A 19,916-nucleotide genomic window follows, 5' to 3' on the forward strand; every position below is an offset into this window, starting at 1 on the left:
TCACCCCATGGAGACTTGAATTCATGCATACAGAGTACAGCTCCCTATACTCCCTATGGAGACACAAAGGAGACTCTTTGTGTCTCCATAGGGAACCAGTGTTTGTCATCAAATTATTTGGCTTGGGAATGTGACAAAAACAGTGCCCATACCCTATAGGTGGTTGGCAAAAGGGCCTTTCTGTGTGGAGTCTGTGTTTGCATGTTCTCGGACCCGTGTCCCCCTAGGGTAGGTATACCCTCACAAAAAACAGTAATCTATACAGTATGTGAAAAGAAGCGGCTTGGACTCCTCATGCATTGAAAAAAGCATGAGGTCAGTCCGTTGCTCTCCCCAGGTTGGCAGAAGGAAGTGTAGCGCCCAGGATTACATGACACTGGGTGAAAAAAAAATGGGTTAGAAAAATCGTGGGATAAACATTTTGAAGGGTACAAAAAGGAATGCGACGAAAACAAAAACATTCATGAATTCAAGAAATCCATAGAAAAAGTATAACGATCCCTTTAACCCATTTTGGGCGGGAACCCCTTTTGGTGTTAGCATTATGTTATGCTTTAGCTATTGAAAAATAGCAGATCTACAAGCTCATAGCGCGCCACTGAGTGGTGCTCTACGAGCTTGTATAGGTCTGCTATTTTTGAAAAATCGAAGAACCACTGACATAGAAACATAGCTTTTTAGAAAACTGTCAGGTTGTAGAAGACATTTTTTTTAATCTGATCTCAGATCAAAAGGATCCCTGGAGGTCCCTGGACCCCACATTGAGAAGCACTCAGTGGTTCACTGACTGTAGCCTACATATCCTCATAGCTACAGTAGACCAGTGGGGATTCCTCGCTTTGATCTCCCACACAGTGGACTGGACTTCAAATCCAGGTGGTATAACATAATATAAGCCTGTTGATGGACATAGTTTTCAGTGCTTGCCTTCAGCCGAGGCAAAATTCACTTCCCCTTTGTTAAACTTGAACAAAATGGCCCACTTGGCACAGCTATACTATCGTAAGAAATAACACTGTAACAAGCAGAGCACAGCATGGAACTGATACCTGGGGGGACTAGTGGTGTTTCAGAATAAAGTGCATCATTCAGACTTGCATACAACATATGTAGCCTGGAAAACACACACATCTGCCATTGTAAAAGAAAAAGGCCTTGGCAGACTTGGTCTATAGCACCGCCCCTTTTGTGATTGGATTTCACACCCTCTGAAATAGTGAGAGACAAATCAGGAAGCAGTATAATTATGCAAATATGTTTATCACTAGAGGTTTTTTTTTGTTTTTATCCACCCCTAGAAATCTATGCAGTGATATTAGACTGGCCACGGCAGGCTAGTAACATGGTGGCAGATGGTGGATAAAAGTTATGTGGGGAAACCCAATAACGGAGTTAGGGTGCATGATACCGGTCAGGGTGGACCAGGGGGTAGAGTGGCCGGTAGAACTGCAAGAAAAGAAAAACTGCAGTTCAATCCATAAATCCCCCTGCGCATTTTGTGGTATACTAAAATAAGACTATTAATTCTGGGTCTATCCGTACTATCTTTCTGGTGGTTAATGGAACATGTTGAGCTATTGGCCACGATGTACTTGTCGTTAATATCCACAATATGTCTACAATGTTCATTCTGTGTGTCAGTGCTGACCCAGAAGGCCAGTTTAAGACCAGTCAATAGACATGGCATGGCTAGGTACTTGCTCATGCACAGTTATAAGAAGAAATAGCTACTTGTGTCTTGTAGTGATGTGGTTTCTATGTGAATCTAAATGCTCATCCGTAGCTACTACTGCCATCCATTGGTGGACATTAGTGTTGCAGTAGACACCCCAGAGAGAGAGAGAGAGAGAGACTTGTCTGTAGGCCTACTGGATTCAATAATAAAAAGTATGCATGAGTGTATTAAGACAGCAGTTGTGAGCTTGTAGATCTGTTATTTTTTAATAAGAAAATAAATTAACACCTTAAAGGGTCTCTGTCTACAAAACATTTTCAGGTGGCGGTCCGCAGCCAAATACATATGGGGGGTCGTTGACATGAAAACCTTTGAGACGGCATGCACACTGACAGAGGATCTATCAGTAAACAGAGAAAGAGGCAGTGAGTGTACAGAACAGACACATTCAAGGCTGTGTGTGTGTGTGTGTGTGTGTGTGTGTGTGTGTGTGTGTGTGTGTGTGTGTGTGTGTGTGTGTGTGTGTGTGTGTGTGTGTGATCCGTCTCGGACAATTAAATGAATTTACAAGGTACAGGCAAAACGATGTCAATACATCTTCGTCAGGTTAGCTGTGTGTGTGGCACGCACGCACGCTCTCACGCACGCATGCACGCACACTCTCTCTCACACACACACAGTCACGCACACATGTGCGACTGCGTGCGCACGTGCATGTGTGTGCACGTAATGCTCCACCACAATTAGCGTTAGTCACCTTGAGAAGTGAATACAGAGACACACTGTGGTACGGAAAATGGAATGCTATCTATCACGAAAAAGATACATTGGCTGAATACCTGAGCACAGAAAATGACAAAACTTAGGAAAGCCTTGACTTACAGACTCCGTGAACACAGTCTTGCAATAGAGAAAGGCCTCCACAGACGGATCCCCGCTCCCAAGGGAAGACACACTAGTATACAAGCTGCCACTGCACATAAAATATGGTGGAAACAGATCTGCACTTTTTAACGACCTGCCCACTATACCAAGACATCAGAGACAAATACTTCCCAGCCCACAGATTACAGTATTACACACACCCAAAGTGAGTTTGAAACTAACTAACGATAAAAACTCTCCCTATTGGGAGAAATACAACAATGTGCAAAATCAGTAGTGAAATGCTGCAATAAAAGGTTAGCCAATTGAATACAACCACCCTACTACTACTACTATCTGTACCGCTAGACCTACTGCACACACAGAGCTGCTACCTTTAAAGCAGGGATGGATTAACCCCTCATCTTTTTTACCTAAATTTAACTAAATCAACAGCCACTGAAGGGCCTCAAACCAAGTACCGCGTGGTCCAATTTCCCCAAAGGGCGCCTGCATGAGAGCCAAGGGTCCCTGGGCCACGGCCCCATTGGCCCAATGGCTAATTTGGCCCTGCTTAGAGGTGCCTAACCACTCCAATTGTCCATGACTGACCACGTGTGTACGTCTTTCTGTATGTTTGTAGCACGACCCATTGACCCCTGCAGCTGATTGGGGTCGCATTAGGGTCTCACACACACACACACACACACACACACACAGAGGCCAGGAAGTAGGGGTCATTGCAACCCCTGACTCCAAGGCACTGCTCACTTCACATTATGCCTGGTGTGATTTTTTTTGTATACTATTATATAGTCTTGGGGAAAATGTTGATATTTGTCCCAAAGTGACTGCCAGGGAATGCTGCTATTTGTTACAAAAAGGCTTTGGGCTATACCCTGACTGTATAACAACACTTGCTTTGGCCGTATGTTTTCTCATGCCAATAAAGCTTATTTGAATTTAAATTTAATTAGTACGTCACTCAATAATTCACATCCAACATCCTTCCTATCTGTATATGATGCCAGGGCTTGACATTAAGGCTTGTCCGGTTGTCCGGGACAAGTAATAAATCTTTCTGGACAAGTGCATTCACATTTTACTTGTCCGTTGGACAAGTGACTCTTTTTCTGTGATGCAGCCAACAATATTGTCTGGCATTATTGTCTGGCATTCCTAATAATCACCTTTCCAATATCGTCTAGCCCTAGAATGTCAATGACAATTATAAGACTGCAGCATAAGAAACACCCCTCTCCTGCATAGCACTTGGCCCCTTCCTCATCAAGGGAAATGCCACCAGTGGTGCAGGTGAGACAATTGGCAATCAGTGATCATTTAAATTCCAACACACAATTCCATGTGTCTTTGTACAGTATATAGGGCACGGAGTACCCCCCGTGGCCACAAGGCGGCACCATACGGGTTGCACAAGTGCCTCAAAACGTTAATTGGATGCCCCTTTTGTTCTCCTCATGGTCCAAGTATCCCATCCTGCCGCAAGTATACACTCAACTCACCTCAACTCAGTATCTTCAAAGTCAAAAAGTAAATCAAACACAAATAAATAAGAAATACAGGGTAATGGTGGGTAAAGTATAAATAAAATAAACGCCATCATTATTATCACCATCGAAAGTATTCCAACAAGCCCATTGTTTTGGTTCTTTGTTCGTAATTAATTCAAAAATAATAAACACGGTAGGCCTATGCATATATTTATTTCAATAGGCATACACTTTTTTTCTCGATGGGAGAGTTATACAGGAAATTAGTTATACCTAGCATATCCTTTTGATTGATTGATTGAAATATTTATTATCAGTTTGCAGAATTACAGTACATTTCAAGCACAACACAAAGACTGTTAACTGTGAGTGGACGACCCAATAAAGCATTACTTTTGTTTACAAGAGGGTCCACCTAGTCAATTCATCAAAACATTTAGAAACGTACAAATAGACAGACAGTTATTTGATATGTTAATAATTTTAAAGGAAATCATGAGGTTATTTTATTTACAAAATCAGGAATTCATTTCTATCACATTCTGTTCAATTCGGTTGCCAGGTTGGTGTGAAAGAGTAAATGGAAACATCTATTATCCACATCGAGTGAAATCAGTTTAATTTAAAGTGGAGCTTTCAATTAATGGTATTAGAATAGTTGTGTTTAAACCTCACATGTTTGTTGGAGGTTTGTCACATTTTCGTTTACTAAACTGCTGCATAATCTGGATATAGGCTACTGTCTGCCGGAGCAAGTGCATTATGATATGGGGTGATAATGACATACCGACCTGGCAACCCGTCAGTATTGAGTCAGTGCAGAGTGCAAACAGGCGCGTCGAGGAAACAAAGGAGGGATAAAGTATGTACATTCATTCACGTTTCATTTACTATATTCATTTGTGTATTTGCATCTGCTTGTCGTCTCACCGCGCCGATTCTATACTGTGTCAGAATAACTGTGTTTGCCTTCAGGTAGTTCAAAGCGAGGTTAACATCGACCAGCTAACGCTGCTCGTGCATGTAGCCAGCTAGCCTAGCAGTAGCTACTCTTACCTTTGGCACAAATAAACCTCCATTTAACGCTACATGTATTATGTCGATGGACTACGTCGTCGAAATGACACTTCCGTTACTTGTCTTTTGGGAATTTGGGTTCATTTGAATGCATTCCTCTTAAAAAAAAGAGATGGGAGTTCAACGACTGCGTTAGTCCCTTTTGTTTTAGCCACCATTGGCTAGTAGGCCATGCTCGAGGATACACACTCAATTCATTCATTTACACACACAGTAGAATGAGACATTTAACGAATCTCCCTGGCAGTGTATAAAGGGAACAAATGGACCTGTATGTTTCCATTTGGTTCCCATGTATGCTGTCAAGACACAGTGGATGTGTTAAACTTTAGAGGACGTTTTGTATATTGTTGTCTTTATTAGCCCCAATATGTTCCCTCGGTGAGGGGACATATTTGGAGCTAGTCTTTTATTAGCCCCTCTCGGAACCCTCCGAAAGCTTGTATGAGTAATCAAAGTGTCAGAAACTTTACTACATTTGGGTTCTGCTTGTGGGGCTAGTCTTTTATATGTATCGATGAACTGAATACACAGGACCACAATGGAAATAAGTCATTTTAAAAGTCCCACAAAAGGCTTTTTGTGTTATAATTTGAGCACCTTTTGTATAATTCGTACCACTGTACCTCAATCAATCAATAGTTACAAATTATTGTCTATTTGTAATTACCGAAGTGATTACAGTGGTAATCAGTATCACTGAGGGTTATCTTTTTCTGTGTCCGATTGTTTTAACCTTTTTATTATTGTTATTACAGAGTACTGTGATGGAAATAGCTTAAACTAGCCTACATACAGTCCATCTTCCAAGATGTCAAGTAAGTATAAGTAAACGTGCAAATGCTATTTAAGAGAAGCATCCTAAAGTGTTGCAAATATGAAAAAGGCTGAGACATTTTCATTTTACAAATCATCTAGTCCTTTTTTAGTAGCTGTGTTTCATATGAGGAAATATTAATGTTGAATACTTGAACTCATCAACTTGATTGTCAACCTATTCTCTACCTACTGTGTGAACTTTACTTTACTTCCCAAACCTTTTGGCCATGCACCCCCTGTTACCTCCTGACCTATCTGACGCACCCCCCACATGTAAATTAATATTTACATGTGCATAGCATAAGCTATATATATTTCCTATATATATGCACATATATGAACCTGAAAATGGCATATATATGCAGCATAGGCTATATTCTGCATATACTTGCCATATATTGGCATAATACAGTATGTTCATATTATTTACATACCCTCTAGAGTCTAGAAGGTGCTCGTGCACCACAAGGGGTGGGAATCACTCATTTAGACTAAATGGAGATTGAGATCTGTATTTGTATAAGCCAAATGGGTAATACTACTACTACTGCTTGCATTGTGGAACTGCCTAAACCAGGCAGAAATAAGCAACCTTTGACAGTTGACTATGTATATATATGTGTGTGTGGTTCAACACTGCTCTATAAATAAGGTGGATTGGATAATTAAATATGTTTTGTTTTGTTCTCCTGCAGAACGACCATCCTATGCCCCTCCCCCTCCCCCTGCTCCCACAACAGTAAGTACACCACACTGCTTTTCAGGAATCATAGCACTTATCGGGGTATAATGGCTAAAAGCCACGGTTTCTATCTAATTTTCAGTCTTCTATAATCTGCATATAGTGAGCCACAAATCTCTTTCAGCCCCCCTCCCCACATCATCACCACCACCATGAGACTTTCACGTCTTTGTATTCCGTCATATTTCCTGTCATATCACCACTTCAAAACTGTTCCAGACATGGATGAAGTTAATTTACCCAGAGACTGAATAACTTTTTGTAGTTTGTTTGTGTACTTTGATTTGAAATATTTCCTTCTATAATGTTGGTAGGCTAGAAAACATGCTCGACGTGCTGTTGTAACATTTGACTTTCAACCTTGCAACCTTGCATTCAGCAGCAGGGCACAACACAATGAAAGATTGACGCGTAAATGTAATGCCGCAGCTGGCTCCAAACCTCGCCTTTCAAACCAAAAACCCTTGTTCATTTTCAGCTTTCTGCATGAGCCTGTCCTAGCTGCAATGTTCACTTTGTTGTGCACTCATCCAGAATGCCAGCCAGCCAGTCGCCTGCTTATTTTGCCTTGCATGATGACATGACATATACAAACCATTACAAACAAGCAAACTTAATTTTTCATGTTTATTTCTTGTTTATTTTTTTGTTTTCTTTTATTTACATGTTTATTCCTCTTCCCTCCTCTTGTTTGTGAGCCATTTCTCATTCGTGTTTTGTCTCATTTGTCTTCCATCAGCAAATGCCTTCCACCCCAGGGTTTGTGGGCTACAACCCTTACAGCCATCTGGCCTACAACAACCTCCGGCTGGGAGGGAGCTCCGCAGGTTCCAGCAGGGTAATGAATGGAAGGAGGGATGGAAAAAGCAGAGGGAGGGGAAAGAGGAAAAGGTGGTAGTGGGGCGTGGTTCTTAAAGACCCATTCCATTGGCTAAAAATGCAGTTGCTATCGTTGGCATATCACCGTATCAATTCTATCAAAAGTGTATTTCACACACTAAAAGAAATACACATTTTGTTAGCCATTTCTGCTATACTCTGAAGAGTGAAATTCACAACTGGGATTTGAGGTTGGGTTTGATTTAACAGCTTGATTGTCCGATCTTAACACTGGCTCACCTAATTCATTAAATGGTTGATTAAAGTTCAGCTTGTGGATTTTGTACAGAATCAAATTTGCTCCTCGCTGCTGGTTAGCTAGTCTGGAATGGACCTTTTTTAATTCTGTTAGAAGGAGCTAATAATACAGTGAATGACAAATGGGGTGATATGCAAGGAGAAGAGATGATGTGGGAATAGATGGCTCATGAATAATAGTTGGAAAGGTTAAAGCAGAGGTGGGTGATGAGCTGATAGGATGGTGTGAGGAGAGAGAGAGAATGATGAGGGGTTGATGGTAGTTAAATACCAGGAGGAAATGGAAAATGGGAAAAGAGTTTATAGAGTAAAGACATCAATATAGGCCACACTTCAAGAGCAGCAAAAGTAGTAGTCACAGTAATTTGACTCAATGATCAGGGCATATTTTTTTAATTGTCCGCAGCTGAAGCTGTGCCCCATGAACGTGTGTGGAAAAGGTCACCTTCAGCTTCCAGGTCAAAGTTTGCACAAAGTTTGAGGCTGAATATACCATAGATATAAAAACCTAGATACCTCTTTGGCCGCTGCAGTTCATAAGAGCGACCTGTATCGCAGGGAAGGCGGAAGTGCAGAAGGCACATGCCAAAGTGACTACTGGCCAATCACAGCGCGTCTTTTGTCTGGGACTTTTCAATTCAAAGGAGCTTTATTGGCATGAGAAAACAAACTATTACATTGACTGGTCTACCGAACGTCCCCTTCTGTGACGCACGTGGAAGCTTGTCTTCCCTGAAATGGCGCCTGAGATATAGACTCCCCAGAGCCGAGGCGTCTACCTTTCTATGTCTATGGATTATGGAATACACCACCCTGGTAGCTTTGTTGTGGCTTTCTGCTCCACTTCACCTCCATGCACAGTTTCATGTACATTTGCCATGGAAGATATTCCATGGAACATTTTGCAGTGAAATTAAAATGGTTCTATAATGGCATGTCATTTTCAAACAACCAATTATTCGTGCTTTGAAGTAATGCACTGCATCAATAAAATGTAAACATCCAGGGTTGTGTCCATACATAAGCAACCCAAAATATAATTGCCATTGGCTGGTGTTTATCACACATCATATTGTGTGTGTGGTGGGGGGGGGGGGGATATGGCTGCAACTTGCTTGAATGTTAAAATAATTTAGCAAGCAGTTAGTGTCATTTGGACTGTAAGCACTGCACAGCAGCATGTCAATAGTAGCTTTAGCAACACTGCATGGCCAGTTCTAACGTCAATGCTGCAACTTTTGACAGATGTTTTTCATCAGTCCCCCATGCACCTCCCTCCATCTCTCAATAAGCCACGGACCCTCTTCGTCTACCTGTCATCTTGTCTGTGACAAAACTGCTTTTCAGTCGAAAATGACATGAACGGTCTAATCAGGACCCCTGATCCGCATGGCCAAATTATTCAGTTGTTGGGTATATTTTGGTATTTGAGGTCAACAACAAATCAAATCCATATATCATTATCTAGCATGGTTTGGCCTTTACCAGTTTGACATCATAGCTGCTGTTGTGCCCTTAGCGTCTATGTTATATATTGTCTGAGCCAGCACCATCAAACCTGGAAGGTCTGGTCTTTGTTTTTGCCCATTCTAGTGTTTGTGTGACTGAAAATAGATCAAGCCATGCCATCGTTTAATGACTCAAATATCCCCTTCTGTTTCCATGAGACTTTATAGTTAATTATTTTTGAGTGATAATATTTGTATTTAATCAGTGATAGTTTTAGTTAATCAATGGAAATACTTGAATGCTACATAGCCTATCTGTACTATTTTTATGTTTTGTTTATAATTAACCATGATTTACTGTTTTCTTTCTCTCCCTTCATCACCCTCTTTCTTTCTATCCCTGCCCCATCCTCTGAATGTTTCTCCCCTGTTCTCCATTCCCCTCTCGCTATTCCTTCCATTCTCATCTTACCTTACTCAATGCTCTCTCTCTCTGTCTCTGTCTCTCTCTACAGAACTCCACGGGCGTCACTGTGCCAAAGCCCCCCAAACCTCCAGACAAGCCCCTGATGCCTTACATGCGGTACAGCCGGAAGGTAAGCAGGAAGGTAAGACACCCACCCACGGTGTCTGCTTTTACTGCTTGTCTCAGGTGGAGTTACTCCATCCAACCAACCAACCACCTACCCAACCTAGCTCCCAACTACCCCAGTACCCCAGCACCCCCTCAAACAAGTAATAGGTTTGTGGGGGTAGGCCCCCCCCCCCCCTTGTTAACCCCCCCTCCCCTCCCTCCACAAATGCAAATGCCCTTGGCCTCGGACCCCCAAGGTTTCACGGTTCCCTGTCTGTCTGTCCCTGAAGTGAAGGGTCATATAGGGTTTAGAGGTTGGGAGACAGCTGTCTCGCGACACCACCGCCGCCGTCCTCAACCGGAACACACCGTTCCTCCTTCTCTGTTCTCCTGTTGATCTCATCTTCCTCTCTGTTGTGATAGATAGTTTGAAGTGAATTCTTAGTGCCCCCCCCCCCCCCCCTCCCGTTCTTTTGCACTGCTGCCCTCTCCTTGTTCTCAGCCCACTCCCTTGTATTGTTTACCTCCTTTCGTGCTTCCTTCCTTTTACTGGTCTATAAATCTGACCATTTTCCCAGTTTTCCTCTTCTTTCTCCTGTAGTGTTCCCCAACTTAGATTTTCATTTGGTTGCAAGGCCTCTTGTATTGACCTGACCATGTGCTATTTTTGCGTGTGTGTACATCAGGTATGGGACCAAGTGAAGGCATCCAACCCAGACCTGAAGTTGTGGGAGATCGGAAAGATTATCGGAGGGATGTGGAGGGACCTGACGGACGAAGAGAAGCAGGACTACCTGAACGAATATGAGGCTGAGAAGGTGAGCTGCCGTTAAGGTCCTGACCAGAGACCAGGAATTGTTAACTAACACTTTCACAGGCCTGTCTTTATGAAGTTGGGAATGGGGCTCGGTACCGAATTCGATGCCTTTCATGGTATGGACTCAATCACGTCAGTACCACGATTCACATAAAAACGAACGGTTCCACGTTTCAATACTCTTGAGCCTTGGCCGGTTGCATCCGTTACAGTTTCACTACTGACATTTTAATGACTGCGTTAGTATACTCGTTAAGTTATGTGAAAATAGCCGACAACTTCGGAGGATTAAATGTTTATTTTGATCCGATCTACTCTCACACTAGCTGTACAAATTAAACTTAAACGGGGCCCTTTTCTGTATCGCATCAAGCAAGAGAAAGGTACATAGTCCATGTGTCTGTAGTAGTTTCCACCGTCTGGAAAAAGTTATTGATCTGTTGAAACAAACTTTTTTTTATACTTTTATTTATCTCATCCACCTCCCATAACTGATGCGTTTCCTTCCATTGTTCAGATTGAGTACAATGACAACCTGAAGGCCTACCACAACTCCCCAGCCTACCTGGCATATGTCAACGCCAAAAATCGTGCCGAGGCGGCAATGGAGGAGGAGAGCAGACAGAGACAGAGTCGTATGGACAAGGGAGAGCCCTACATGAGCATCCAGCCGGCTGAGGACCCTGATGGTACATATATGATGCTTCACTTTCTTCATGTCCACTAGTAGGCTGAGGACCCTGATGGTACATATATATATGATGCTTCACTTTCTTCATGTCCACTAGTAGGCTGAGGACCCTGATGGTACATATATGATGCTTCACTTTCTTCATGTCCACTAGTAGGCTGAGGACCCTGATGGTACATATATATATGATGCTTCACTTTCTTCATGTCCACTAGTAGGCTGAGGACCCTGATGGTACATATATATATGATGCTTCACTTTCTTCATGTCCACTAGTAGGCTGAGGACCCTGATGGTACATATATGATGCTTCACTTTCTTCATGTCCACTAGTAGGCTGAGGACCCTGATGGTACATATATGATGCTTCACTTTCTTCATGTCCACTAGTAGGCTGAGGACCCTGATGGTACATATATGATGCTTCACTTTCTTCATGTCCACTAGTAGGCTGAGGACCCTGATGGTACATATATATATGATGCTTCACTTTCTTCATGTCCACTAGTAGTTAACCAGCGGAGTGAGTTTCTCTCCATTTAATTCATATGCAGCAGTTTGTGAAAAATCACTTATGGCTCACTTGGCTCGTACACACTGCACAATATTTGCTCCAATTATGCTGCCGGGGACCATTTTTGGCGCTCGCTGACTAACCCCGATCTGATGCAAGATGGGGCTTTGATCAAAACCGAGGTTTTGCTCGCTGTGTGTGAAAGGCTCTGCGAGAAGTAAACTACACGCATACAGACTTCCAGAGAGAGACAGAATTATTTAATGAAAATCAACGTCCTGTCTCTCTATAGCGCACGTAGGCTATACGCTATCACAAACATTTCGCCCTGTGTAGCCTGGCTATTCCTGTGTGTGTGTGGCGTGCTTGTATCACGGCATCTGCATCCTGCACGTGCGTGAGATGTCAAAATGTATTGGAATAAAAAACAAATGATATAGCCTATATGTATCGGGTCTGGATTGCATCTTGATGAACTCCTGCAGTGTGTGTGATTGATGCCTAGTCTGCTATCAATCGTTTAGTGTGAAAGCCACACAGATATAATGACAGTCGATAAAATAAAATAAAGACTCCTGTAGTGTGAAATACATAAAGATCTGATGACTCGCAGACCACTTTAAAACTCCTACAGTCTGTAGGGGCCATTACATTACTATTTACAATAAATAACTTTTAATACTTGGCAAAGAATATTGTACAGCCATAGAATAATGGGCTGCCCACACAAAGCACAGAAACTAACTATAAATGTATTGTTTTTTATTTATCGTTCTTACTCAAGTGGAGTCCAAACCACTCCAGGGGTAGGGCCCGACAAGCCTATGGCTTCTCCCTAACCCTTTTTCGGATGGGACAAGACATGAGCTACGGACACTCGAAAACAAAAAAAAGAAAAGAAAACGAAAAGAGAAAAATATGGAAACTATGTGTGCTTTGTATGAACTGTATGACTGTATGTCCTTCCGAAAATAGAACGGAACTGAACTGAACTGAACTGAACTGAACTGAACTGAACTATAACGACAACTTCAGTGTTGAATGCTCACATACTTTTCTTTCTAGTTTAGTTATTGTGCTTTGTGTGGAATGTGGATGGCCTTAACACCTTGTGTTGCTCAATCAGTATTAGTAAGTTGAGATAAAGCTATAGATAAAAGAATATCAATTCTAGCAAAAACAAATCTTCCTAATTGAGCCAACCAGCCCATGTCCTCTATTTATTTCTCTTTCCTTTCTCAGACTATGATGATGGTTTTTCGGTGAAGCACACGGCTGCGGCCCGTTTCCAGAGAAACCACCGACTCATCAGCGACATCCTGAGTGAGATTGTGGTTCCAGATGTGCGCTCTGTGGTGACTACTGCTCGCATGCAGGTTCTGAAGAGACAGGTCCAGTCACTCATGGTTCACCAGGTATGTCACACACACACACCCCCTTATAACACATATTTTTAACTAACATGATACCCACCTTGTAGTAGTATATCAGGAAGACGTGCACTTTGCATGAAATTGAAGGTGAACCAGGGGGGCAGTCCGACAGATATTTTGTGAAGCCACTAAGGAAATGAAAGTTCATATAATGGCCTGTTGTGGTGCTATCACTGGACCCAGAAAAACCCATATCCCCATAGAAGTCCATGTATTTGGGTCCAACTTCACCTAGACTGTATTACCTTAATAAACATGGTCATGAATACGTTCTGCTTCCAGTCACTAGTTTAAAGTCTCATTTCTAATGTCATGATATTCTTTTTGGAAAATTATGGTCCCATTTATAAAAAAAATGACCATAAAGTCGCGCATGTTCTGAGGGGGCGTGGCTACCGTTACAGTCTATGTCCCCCACCCACTCGAGTCAAAATAAAAACCAACGAAGAAGAAGGGGGGAAGTCCCGCCTCGTTGTCTGGGCCAGCCAATGGGCCAGCTGGCCTGAGCTGGGCCAAAACGGATCTAGAAAGATGGCGACTTCCATTGCAAGGACTGACAGGCTTCATTTTACGTTCACGTTAGACCCGCGGAACGCTTTGTCCATATTTTGTACAGTCTATGAGGTGAACCTAGGGGGAAAGACGACTCCCCGCCTCTAGTTTGAAGAAACACTGTTTCTCACTTGTGCCTGATATTGCAGAGGAAGCTGGAGGCAGAGCTGCTACAGATTGAAGATCGTCACCAGGACAAGAAGAGACGTTTCCTGGAGACCACAGACTCCTTCAACACTGAACTCAAACGGGTACAATTTACTCCCTAAAGTGTTCCCAATAGTAAGTTCTTAACCCATTTAGGACGGAGTCCGATTCTAAAAACCCCTTCTAAATCCTGACCCGTTTTCTGAAAATATTTATTCAATTTCTTTTTAAACATTATGCTGCTATATACTGTACATAGCAACAAGAACCCCAAAAGGGGTTCCCGTCCAGAAGGGTCAAAACACCAAAAGCCCCCTCACCAACCTTAATCCGGTCGTTTTAACGCACCCCTCACCAACCTTAATCCGGTCGTTTTAACGCACCCCTTACCAACCTTAATCCGGTCGTCTTAACGCACCCCTCACCAACCTTAATCCGGTCGTTTTAACGCACCCCTCACCAACCTTAATCCGGTCGTTTTAACGCACCCCTCACCAACCTTAATCCGGTCGTTTTAACGCACCCCTTACCAACCCTAATCCGGTCGTCTTAACGCACCCCTCACCAACCTTAATCCGGTCGTCTTAACGCACCCCTCACCAACCATATTTATACATTTTCAGGTTTAAAGACAAGACATACTGTACAAACATTCACATCACATACACACAAAGCCTCCCCACCCCCATCCAAAGGAAAGAATAACCCAACGCATTATTTTGTATTTATCTTGAGAAGCTACCGTTTAGTTTCTACACTGGGACAAGTGGGATCTACTCTAATCTTATCCAATTGAATCTGTGTCCAGCTTTGCAGCCAGAAGGTGGAGGTGGACATGGAGAAGCTGGCTGCAGAGATGGCTGCTGCGGAGGAGGCAGCCAGGCGCCGGGCGGAGGAGAGGGAGCGAGAGGCGGCCGAACAGGCCGAGAAAGCTGCCCAGCAGGCTCAGGAACAGCAGCAGCATCAGCAGCAACATCAGGAGCTTGCAAACAAGGCTGCTGCTAGCAGCAGCCAGGAACAGAGCATGGCTAATGCTGGTGCTGCAGCTAACTCAACCTCAGGGAGCAAAGAGGAGGACAAGCCAACACCAATGGAGACAGGTAGATATATGCACAATTACATGAATACATACAGTACACACACACACACTCATGCACACGCACAGTAAATGGTGTTTTCAGATTTTTCTGTGGGAGGTGATTCCTTAGTTGGCCACTAGATGGGGATGTTCACATCGCCATCTAGAGTCCAGCAGTCGACTAGGAGTAGCTATCATGCTTTTTAAACGTGTTGAAACACTAATTCAATTTGAATTGAAAATGGGAAAAACTAGTGAAAAAGCTCCCAACTGTAATCACCATGGTAATTGGTAAGCTCGACTTTGATGTTGAAACTGACGCACCCTGTCTCTCTGTACTACGTCTTCCTCCATGTCTGTCCTCTCACAGATGAGGCAATGCCTCCTGAGCGCTCCACCACACCGCAGGCTCCTCCTCCACCACCACCACCCCCACAACAACAACCACCACCGCCTCCACCCACTGGCCCGCCGTCTGAACCCCGTTCTTCCTCCCCCTCTGACAAAACGGGCCCACCCCCCAGCAACCCCCCCAGGGAGAGCACCACTATGGGTGACAACACCCCCAGCAACGACAACAGCAACAGCAGCAGCAGCACGGGGACCCCTACCTCCTCCTCTGACAACAGCAACACCTCCGTACCTCCTCCGGTCCCTCTCCCGGACCCCCCGGTGGCCAAGGAGCCCAGCTCGGTCGTGGTGAATCCTAACCCGCCGCCGGCCCCTCCCCCTGCACCGGAAGAACCAGCCCCACCGCCTCCGGCACAACCGCCACCACCGCCGCCGCCTCCCCCACCACCCAGCCAGCCAGCACAGCCTATGGCATAATAACTGTTTCTCAAAAGACCCCCAGTTTAATACCATGTCCATCTCTGGGACCCTCAATCTGAACTGCAAAGTCCTCATTTAACTCTGAGTGTGTACACATGGAAATGGGTCCATTGTGATTCCATTTGTACACTCGGTTACAAAGCTCTTAAAGGGGACCACTCATTTTAAACATTATATCATTAATATACCTTAGAAATGTTGTGTGGAGGAAATTATAAAACAGTTGCCCTTCTGTGTAGCCCAGAACTGGAGGTCTAGAACTTGGGGTCATGTGATCAGTGACATTACGAAGATGTACTTTGCAAGCCCAAGGGTACATCTTTGTACTCTTTGGCTTGCAAAGTACATCTTCGTAATGTCACTGATCACATGACCCCAAGTTCTAGACCCTGGTAGGTGGTCATAGAACAACACCAATATGGGCAAGTTCATGAAACCTGGCAAGGTGGTGATGGTCCTCGCTGGACGCTACCTGGTGGTGATGGTCCTCACTGGACGCTACGGGGTGGTGATGCTTCTCACTGGACGCTACGCCGGGCCTAAGGCCGTCATAGTGAAGAACATCGATGATGGCTCATCTGACCTTCCCTACAGGTACACTGGTCTCAGGTATCGACCGCTACCCTCGCAAGGTGACCGCATCCATGAGCAAGAAGAAGATTGCCAAGAGGTTCAAGATCAAGGCCTTTGTGAAGGTGTTCAACTACAATCACCTTATGCCCACCAGATACTCTGTTGACATCCCCCTCGACAAAACTGTGGTCAATAAGGACGTCTTTAGGGACCCTGCCCTGAAGCGGAAGGCCAGGCGGGAAGCAAAGCTCAAGTTTGAGGAGAGGTACAAGACCGGCAAGAACAAGTGGTTCTTCCAGAAGCTCAGGTTCTACAAATAAATGAATTAAAAAATATATTACATGAGCCCAAGTTCTAGACCTCCAGTTCTAGGCTAAACAGAAGGGGGGGGGGGGGCTTTTGTATTATTTCCACACATCTCTAAGGTATATTAATGTCAGTTCAATGTTGAAAATGAGTGGTATGCCCCTTTAACTCTTCAAGGACCCCTGGGGGTCCTAGAACCCCACTTTGAGAACCACTGGCATAATATAGTATTTGGCCATTTTTAAACCCCCAAGTCAGGTAGAGCTGTATAATGGTAGCTATTATAGGAGTCCACACTCGAGCCCCCAAACTCACACTGTTGTAACTATCCTGCATCTATACGGCAGGTTTCTCTTCCCCCCCCCCCCCCCCCCCCCCCAAACTATTCCACTGAAAGGTGGAGCAGAAGAGTAGCAGTGCAGCAATCTTTTTAAAGACAGGACTTCTATGATGGCTATCTATGTAGCGAATGTGGGAAGGAGAAGTAGCAGTACGTTTATTTTATTATTAATTTTGGGTCGGGAATCGGGATTGAGGAGAGTGCATTCAGTTGTCAACATTCTGTATTTGAAATATGATTGAATCAGGTTATGGGGATTTCAATTAAATTCAAGTCACATTCAATGTCAAATTCAACAGTTGGACCACACAACTATTGAAGGGAACATTTGGAGGTTAAATTGGTTTCCTATTTCAGTAATTGAGTAATTTGAATTATGAAAGCTTGCTTGATTTTGATGCTATCAGTTAATATATATTATTCTTGGCACCCATAAAGTGTTAAGGGCATACAGTTGCCCTATGTTGACAAATTTGACTTTGCCCTCCCAGTGCTGGGAGGGAAATATTTATGTCAGTTGACACCCCCACCCCTTCCATTAGTCTGATACAATTCCACTTTAACACAGTACCGAGGCGCGAAGTACAGTGTTCCATAATGTGAATGCTGACCTTTGACTCTGCTTGTGTGGTCCAATTGACTTGTTTTCCTGAAGTTTTTACAGATTGTGCATGACTTGTCTACAAATCCGCGAAGTTAAGATCTTTAGTCTGAGGCAATGCAGACGGCAAAACCCCCACACTAACCCATTAAGACCTGATACCTCACACTTTAAAGATTTTTCAAAAATACCAGATGTAAGCTTTGTGAGCTTGTAGACCTGCTATTTTTGAACGGCAAATGCTAAAATGACATGGATGCTTTACTGGTTTTAATTGGTTAAACACACTTAACTATTTCTTTCCCACGAAATGGAAATTGCCATGCATGTTTGCCATGCCAGTTGAGTTGTAAAATTGATGGCTTAATGGCCTTTGAGTATTTGTCACAATACAGCCAACCTGGCATGGAAAGACCTTAAACACCTCACCCATTCTAAACCTCATAACCCTGTAGTAGTTATCTGTGCTTTTTATGATACTACTTATGCCACCTCTACAGTTTGTTACTTTTTTTTTTTTTAACTTTGTATTAGTATGCCAATAGTCTGGTAGCTTAATAATGAGCTTTCCTATTAAACATGCACTGTTGAAAAGGCTGTGGTCAGTTCAGGGACAACATCCTGTGGTCAGGGTTCCTACAACTACAAGAAGATGTTTGACTGCTACTTCACAAAGCTTGAAAAGTGTAGGGAAAATTTCACAATACACATGATGGCAATATGTCATCCGTGCGTGCGCGACTGCGCGTGCGCACACACACAGCACATAACATGCTTTCCCTTATCACAGACAGGAATGTTTGTGAAAAAAGGCCTTTTTAAAGGTGCACCTGTTCCATTTGCTTGTTGCTGTAGAATGAAAGTTGCTACAAGACATTATTTAATTAAGAATTACACTATAAAAAGATTCATACTGGCAATTTTTTTTTCAGACTACATATCTCCACCTCCCCTTAGAGTTTAAGGCTTAGACCATTATTGGCATTACGACTAGAAGTGGCCATTGTGCCCATAATGAAACCTAACCTCTGTAACTTATGCATTTAAAGACCGACTGTTTTCATACTTGAATCGGACTGTTTTTAGTAATTATGCCTCTACGTTTTTTGCATCTTTCTTTTTGTACTGTCAAGATGTATTCTTTACCCAAATAAAGATGAATTATCTGTCTTCATGTGTGTGGTGGTATGGTATTTAAACTGGTTGGTATTACAAACATTCTAGCCTACTTAGGTTCATCTTACGGTATTATACTGAGTCTAATATAGCAACTCATAATGTAATAACGGCACATAATGTAATAACAGTTCATAATGTGATAACCTAAATGTAGTAAAGGCCCATAATGTAGGCTAATAAGGTCACAATGTAATACATCATGAGAGCATAACATAATAATGGATTTTTGCATAATGTAATCATGTAATAATGTGTTACATGTAGTCGCTCAATTCACAGTTAATAATGTAATTACGGGTCATATTGTTGAGAAAAGTTTTACATCGTATCAGTATCATGTCAGTATCACAGGCAGTATCATTACTGCCCGGAACTGGGCCTTGATGATCAGGCTTTCAACACTGGGTAGACCACACTTCTGCAGGACCTCAAGATTTGACACCTTGTCCTACCACACTTGATGAGCTTATAGGTTATTAGTTCATAATGAATCGTTATTGTTGAGTTAAAACTCATAAATGGAGCATGGATCTTCTACAAGACACCTCAGACAACTTCTACAGTCTCAACAACTACATCTCCCAGAGTGCATCAGCTGCTAGATGGCTGCTGGTGCTCATTTGCCTGATTGAACACCTGTTAAAGGCTGATGGTGGTGACACTCAAACAAATATCAAACAAGATGGCGGAATAAACAAACCTATAAAGGCTGATACAGACAGCCACAGACACACACGTCCTTGTGTTTATTAATATAAGCCTTTATAACCAACCAAAGGGTGAAATAATGCACGTGCGTGCGTGCGTGAGTGCATGAGTGCGTGTGTGTGTGTGTGTGTGTGTGTGTGTGTGTGTGGTGCACACAGCAGTTACATCAACAGTGGATGATCAAAACACAAATCACTCTGACTAACGGACCAATGACGGACGGACTAGTTGAACAGGTGACCGGATCCAGTGGGCGGGGCTTTGGATTTAAATAGGAGCGGCCATGTTTTTTCCCAGCA

General features: G+C 43.2%; 1 protein-coding gene and 1 pseudogene across 3 annotated transcripts; both read left to right on the forward strand.

The window, feature by feature from the left end:
* Positions 1 to 4,857: 4,857 nt before the first annotated feature.
* Positions 4,858 to 16,169, forward strand: LOC308324741 (SWI/SNF-related matrix-associated actin-dependent regulator of chromatin subfamily E member 1-like). 2 transcript variants are annotated; one of them, XM_080776984.1, is made up of 11 exons: positions 4,858 to 4,912; positions 5,886 to 5,945; positions 6,642 to 6,685; positions 7,428 to 7,526; positions 9,789 to 9,881; positions 10,534 to 10,665; positions 11,182 to 11,353; positions 13,112 to 13,284; positions 14,004 to 14,105; positions 14,810 to 15,101; positions 15,450 to 16,169. In XM_080776984.1, exons 2-11 carry the CDS (start codon positions 5,939 to 5,941, stop codon positions 15,905 to 15,907), a joined length of 1,572 nt encoding a protein of 523 aa, XP_080633110.1. In that variant the 5' UTR covers positions 4,858 to 4,912; positions 5,886 to 5,938; the 3' UTR covers positions 15,908 to 16,169. The 2 variants fall into 2 exon arrangements, with proteins under 2 accessions (XP_080633110.1, XP_080633111.1); XM_080776985.1 differs by having other exon boundaries at positions 9,789 to 9,869.
* Positions 16,170 to 16,194: 25 nt separating this feature from the next.
* Positions 16,195 to 18,900, forward strand: LOC308324745 (large ribosomal subunit protein eL27-like; annotated as a pseudogene). Its single transcript has one exon. The product of its transcript is annotated as a large ribosomal subunit protein eL27-like (transcript).
* The last annotated feature ends 1,016 nt before the right edge of the window (positions 18,901 to 19,916 follow it).

The sequence above is a fragment of the Protomyctophum bolini genome (genome assembly GCF_963924005.1).
Source record: "Protomyctophum bolini genome assembly, chromosome: 11".
Lineage (NCBI taxonomy): Eukaryota > Metazoa > Chordata > Actinopteri > Myctophiformes > Myctophidae > Protomyctophum > Protomyctophum bolini.

Excerpts from the sequence above, each read along its gene's own strand:
- LOC308324741 (XM_080776984.1), top strand. Across the intron at positions 11,354-13,111 it reads GCCGGCTGAGGACCCTGATG|ACTATGATGATGGTTTTTCG; the intron begins GTACATATATGA and ends TTCCTTTCTCAG. Across the intron at positions 14,106-14,809 it reads TCAACACTGAACTCAAACGG|CTTTGCAGCCAGAAGGTGGA; the intron begins GTACAATTTACT and ends ATCTGTGTCCAG.